This window comes from Glycine max, chromosome 7 (genome assembly GCF_000004515.6).
Source record: "Glycine max cultivar Williams 82 chromosome 7, Glycine_max_v4.0, whole genome shotgun sequence".
NCBI classification, from domain to species: Eukaryota; Viridiplantae; Streptophyta; class Magnoliopsida; order Fabales; family Fabaceae; genus Glycine; species Glycine max.
In genome coordinates this window covers 19,201,602-19,207,239 of record NC_038243.2, presented here as the reverse complement: position 1 = coordinate 19,207,239, position 5,638 = coordinate 19,201,602, and the positions used below count along the sequence as shown (strand labels likewise).

Genomic DNA, 5,638 nt, shown 5'->3' with positions numbered 1-5,638 from the left:
ATTTTGTTTAAATGCGAACAAAAAAATTAGCTTTTACATGATAAAAGAATATAAAAAAGTTAAAAGAAAAAATGAGTTGTTGAAAAATAATCATAAACTATAAATTTTCAGCTTCATAAAAACAACTTAAAAAAAAGGTTTTTTTTCTTCTTCTAAATTTAAACTAAAATCCCAAATATCCAATTATGATAAACTTATTCCTTCTACCCCACTCAACTTAGTTACTACTTTCATGTCAGTTTTATTCACACGAAAATAAATATAAAAAAAAAACAATATATAAATAAGTTTGGGATTCAAGCGAATCATCTGTCTTCCACCTAACACATGACAATCATTTCACATGACTCTCCTACTGTTACTGGTTTATGAGTTTGCCTATTCATTCCTAGTTGATGAGTAGTGAGAGCTACATAAAGCAAAGTTCTAAACAAGAACAGTGTACGAGGTGAGAGCTAGAAACCCAGGATTTAGAAATAGTTAGAGATGCCTGAGTTTTGCGTAACAGGGGGTACTGGGTTCATCGGATCTTACCTGGTGAAGGCCTTACTTGAGAAGGGTCACACAGTGAGGACCACTGTTAGAAACCCAGGTATGCCATATGTGGCAGAGGTATAACAACACATTCAGATAGTGAAGAGCCTTCAATTCTAAGAGATTTGATACTTTTGATGTTTTAAATTGATCAATTTGTTCATAAACTATTCTATTTTTATGTTAATTAATCCTTTTCTGTTGCCTTGTTACATTTCTATTTTTTTATCAGAGGATGTGGAGAAGGTTGGTTTTCTGACCGAACTAAGTGGAGCCAAAGAGCGATTGAGAATTTTGAAAGCAGAACTATTGGTGGAAGGAAGCTTTGACGAGGTAGTGAAAGGAGTTGATGGTGTCTTTCATACGGCATCCCCTGTGCTTGTTCCTTATGATGAGAACGTTCAGGTGTCTTTCCCTTTATCCTCATTATTAGTATTCTTGTCCTTATTTCATTTACAATTGTATTACTTATTTAAATGTTTATATTAGGTAAGTGTGGTACAATGAAACATGATCACTTATACTTTTTTTGGTGCAGAAAAATATTAAGTTACTTGAATCTTAACAAAAACACACAAGAAAAACACCGGGAACCTAAATATTGGTGAAAGAAAAAATGAATGAAGTTTATTGAATGCTTTGCTGCATTACAGAATAAATAATGTGTTGTTCTTTTCAGTAATGCAACCTGTATAGTAAAATAGTGCAATCAATTTTGCAGGAAATTTTAGTAGCTAGAACTGATTTTGATATATTGAGTTTAAACCATTAAATGTGACTAAGAATTGTACATGTTTGCATGTTATGGATATTGATTTTAACAAATTGTGCATGAATAATCCTTGTTAAACCCAATTTCAGCCACCTAGGTAAGTCGTAAGAGGGATTGATGAGTAGTAAAAAATTGTTAAACAATCTTTCTGTTTAGACATAAAATGAAGTTTGTTATTATATTTAGGTTTAATTATTCATTTAATTCTTATACTTTTATTATTTTGTATTTGTTAGTCCTAATAATTTTAAAGTGATTTTTTAGTCCTTATAATTTATATTTTAATTCTATTTGTAGTTTGAAATTGATTTTTTTATCCTTATAATTTGTATTTTAATTCTCTTTTAGTCTCTATAGCATATATTTTAATTTTATTTTTGTCTTTACCTTCAAAATATGAATAATATTATCAATTATATTAAAAAAAATATATTAACAAGTAATTTATAACTAATTTATCGTAAAATAATTTGTAATAAAAAATAGTTGATAATTTATAACTAATCTGTAGTTAATTATTTTTATATTTTTTTGTAGTAAGGATTAAAAGATAATTAAAATAAAAATTATAGGAATAAAAAAATTAAAATATAAACTATAAGGACTAAAAGATCACTTTTAAATTATATGGACTAAAAGACAATTAAAATGTAAACTATAGGGACTAAAAAAATCACTTTTAAACTATAGAGACTAAAATGTATAAATTATAAAACTATAGGGACCAAATGAGTAATTTAATCTTATCTTTTATAAATAAACCTAAAGTTATCATATTGTATATCTTAAAGATGCACATTTTTCTTTATTAATGGTGCCACTGTACTGAAATTTCTCATGATTTGGATTATATTCCAGGAAAATTTGATTGATCCCTGTCTAAAAGGAACCATAAACGTGCTTAACTCTTGCATAAAAGCAAATGTGAAACGTGTTGTTCTCACCTCTTCTTGCTCTTCCATAAGATACCGTGATGATGTGCAACAAGTGTGTCCTCTTAATGAATCTCATTGGACTGATCTAGAGTACTGTAGACGCCATAATGTAATTATATTTTCACCTAATTTTATATAATACATTAAATGTTGTCACATTTCAATGGAAAGTGTCACCTTATGTAGTTGACATTCTATTGAACTATTACAAATATATGCAGCTGTGGTATGCATATGCAAAGACAATAGCAGAGAGAGAGGCTTGGAGGATTGCGAAAGAAAATGGCATGGATCTAGTGGTGGTTAATCCCTCTTTCGTCGTTGGTCCCATGCTTGCACCACAGCCAACCAGCACACTGCTCTTGATACTAAGCATTGTCAAAGGTTAGGTTTATGTGATATGCCTTGAGATGCTACTTTATAAACAATAATGTTATACTTACAATAATTTTTATATTGATTTTTATATTTTCTTACATCATATGAGTTATTTTATCTGACTTTTCTTTTTTATCCCCCTGTTTCTCTGTACATTTGTATGAGTTATAAATTATTCTGTAGGAGTAGAATTATTATATTACACAAGGGTTAAGAGAAAGTGAAAAATTTATTGAACCACTCTGTAATACATAAATTAAAATGTTAATGTGACAAAAAGGATTAACTTAGTTGTTAATAACAATTCATCATTTAATTCTTGTTTGAGTGATCATCTGGTTATCATTTTTACAATAAAAATGGAGACGAGGGACCTTTTGAATCTATAGGTAAAGAAACAAATCTTATGGTAATATTTTGGAAGAAAAACTATTATTCGGATCAAGTCATGGCTAGATTGAAGAATTACCATAAAAAAAAATTACTGGGCCATATATCTGAAAATCGTTCCTATGCATTTTTACTTCACGTTCGACTGAATAAGAAAGGGATGCAATATCATATATAATAATTAAGCACCGAGTAGCTAATCTCTTGTTCAATATTTTAAATTTTCTACTATAGTGCATGCTAAGATTCTGCATAGTTTCAATTCTCTTAAAACTTCTGCATGATTCACTTTTCAAATTTAGGGTGACATATCTTTTAACAGGCATGAAAGGAGAATATCCAAATACAGCAGTGGGGTTTGTACACATAAACGATGTGATAGCTACTCACTTGTTGGCTATGGAGGATCCCAAGACATCTGGCAGGCTTATTTGTTCAAGCACAGTAGCTCACTGGTCGCAAATCATCGAAATGCTTCGTGCCAAATACCCTTCTTATCCATATGAAAATAGGTGAGTCAAACCATGCTATCAATTACACATTAAACTTTTGCTTGTATATATTTGGGACAACAACAATAGGTAAGATACAAAACATTGAAATTTGAATTAAAGAGAAAATAAAAGGAAAAATATATATTTCCAAAAAAATAAAAAATAATTACATTAACATAAGTTAAATAATACCTCAACTGTCCCATCATCCATCCAGTGCGGCATCAACACAATCACTCACATATTTAAGAGAGGACTCAAAATTACACAATTACAAAACTTAAAGGACCTCATAAGCACAACTAGAACATAATAAACTAAAATCATACAAATTTTATACCTAATAGATCGAAAGTGTAATGAAGTCTTTTTATTTTTTTTAAATAAAAGTGGTTTTGTTGTCCCTTTTCTTTGTAATAAAAAAACATTATTCAGATTTTCTTGTCACTCTGATTTATTTCCTCTTTTCTAAATGTACATTAATTTGCTATGAATTAAATAACCAATACATTCTGCCTACAACGCATCACCAATAATATTTTATGGTTTGATCACGGTGTTACAGGTGCAGCAGCCAGGAAGGTGATAATAACCCGCACAACATGGACATCACCAAAATATCTCAATTGGGGTTTCCTCCATTCAGAACCCTTGAACAAATGTTTGATGACTGCATCAAAAGTTTTCAAGAGAAAGGCTTCCTATGACATAATAATAGTTGTTGTTACATTTTATGTTCGTGTGAGGTGTCAATGTCACATGACCCATAATAAAGACCATAAAACCAAACAAAAATTACTATATCTTTTATGTATGCTTTATTTCTTTCTTGTTTCTAGACCTTACACTATTAGCGTCGATTATTCATGTTACAAAAGATTTAACTTGGCTAAAACTGAGCTTTAATTTTTGGTCAAACTTTAGATCATGACCTAGGGCTAACAAAAATTGATTATTTTATAATTAATATAACCTTATCTGTATTGCACTACGTCAAGGCATAGAAGATGTTCATGATTGTACCTAACACAAGGTGGTTTAGGGACAACCTAATCACTTAAGGAAACATCACACATATTGGCAATGCCACTTCAGCTAGGAAACAAATCGGATACTTGCAAAAACATTCTAATATTTTAGACTTAATAATGACGAAGGAGTATTAATTATATGCAAAGAGTAAATTTCACTAGCTATGGTAAAATCCTAATGGTAAAGGGTTTGAGGCCTCCTACGGGCTAAATAAGACAGTGGGCTACTAGATGTATAAAGGCTCGGGCACGTTAGCATTTTGAGTTGGTTCAATGTTTTTTTTTTCCGATTTATATGACGATATATGTTAATAAGATGTACAAGTAATACTTCTATCCTTTTTCATGTAAATAAGCAGACCTCCTAAAATGAAGTTGTTGTCAAGAATAATACATACGAATTCCTTATCAAACAAAGAGCATAACCATATCGAAATTGTCAAACTGCAGAATGCATACGATCTACCAATTGATAAACTTAGACCAAAATACCAGCAACAACGTCAAAAACATCAGAAATAAGCATCCCCAAGCAAGACCATATTACATTTGGCCATCAACAAAAACATGTCACATCACGAGAATAGATTCTGGTGACATTTTTAATGGAGGAAATTATAATCCTTTAATAAGCTGGTTAAATTAATTTTTTAAGTCCTCTAATTTATTATTTAAATTTAATTTATTTTTTATATTTAATTTGGTCTTTTATTTTTTAAAATTGATTTAATTTGGTCCTTTAGTTTTTTTTTTTCAATTTTTTCTTCTAATTTTTTAAATTGATTTATTATTTTTAAAAATATGTTTAACCGTTTAAAATCACTTAATAACAATTTTTAATCATAAAAAATTCTTATAATTTAAATTGAAGAACCAAATTGAATTGATTTAAAAAATTAAAGAACCAAATTAAATCTAAAAAAAATTAGAAAACTAAAAGTTAATTTAACCAAATAAATTTTTTTAATATAACTAGCAGGGACCTTGAGTACTGATGAATTTGACGATCAATATTACATTTTTAGAGGGGAACCAAAAAAATTATTTAATTTATATAAATATTGAATTAAAATAAACATCATTTAAAATTTTATGTTAAAAAAA

The 5,638-nt window shown here is 29.0% G+C and overlaps 1 protein-coding gene and 1 long non-coding RNA gene across 3 annotated transcripts; one reads left to right on the top strand and one right to left on the bottom strand.

The window, feature by feature from the left end:
• Window positions 1-306: 306 nt before the first annotated feature.
• LOC100796608 (tetraketide alpha-pyrone reductase 2) lies at window positions 307-4,418 on the top strand. 2 transcript variants are annotated; one of them, XM_003529135.5, is made up of 6 exons: window positions 307-592; window positions 767-939; window positions 2,165-2,350; window positions 2,463-2,625; window positions 3,332-3,521; window positions 4,069-4,418. In XM_003529135.5, the coding sequence occupies exons 1-6, from the start codon at window positions 487-489 to the stop codon at window positions 4,208-4,210; spliced, it is 960 nt and encodes a 319-aa protein (XP_003529183.1). In that variant the 5' UTR covers window positions 307-486; the 3' UTR covers window positions 4,211-4,418. The 2 variants fall into 2 exon arrangements, with proteins under 2 accessions (XP_003529183.1, XP_006583682.1); XM_006583619.4 differs by lacking the exon at window positions 2,165-2,350 and having other exon boundaries at window positions 4,069-4,388.
• On the bottom strand, window positions 2,483-3,793 carry LOC121175129 (uncharacterized). Its single transcript, XR_005892245.1, has 3 exons — window positions 3,696-3,793; window positions 3,400-3,499; window positions 2,483-2,609 (listed from the first exon to the last, which is right to left on the bottom strand). It is a non-coding gene; the product is annotated as an uncharacterized lncRNA (long non-coding RNA).
• Window positions 4,419-5,638: the final 1,220 nt, after the last annotated feature.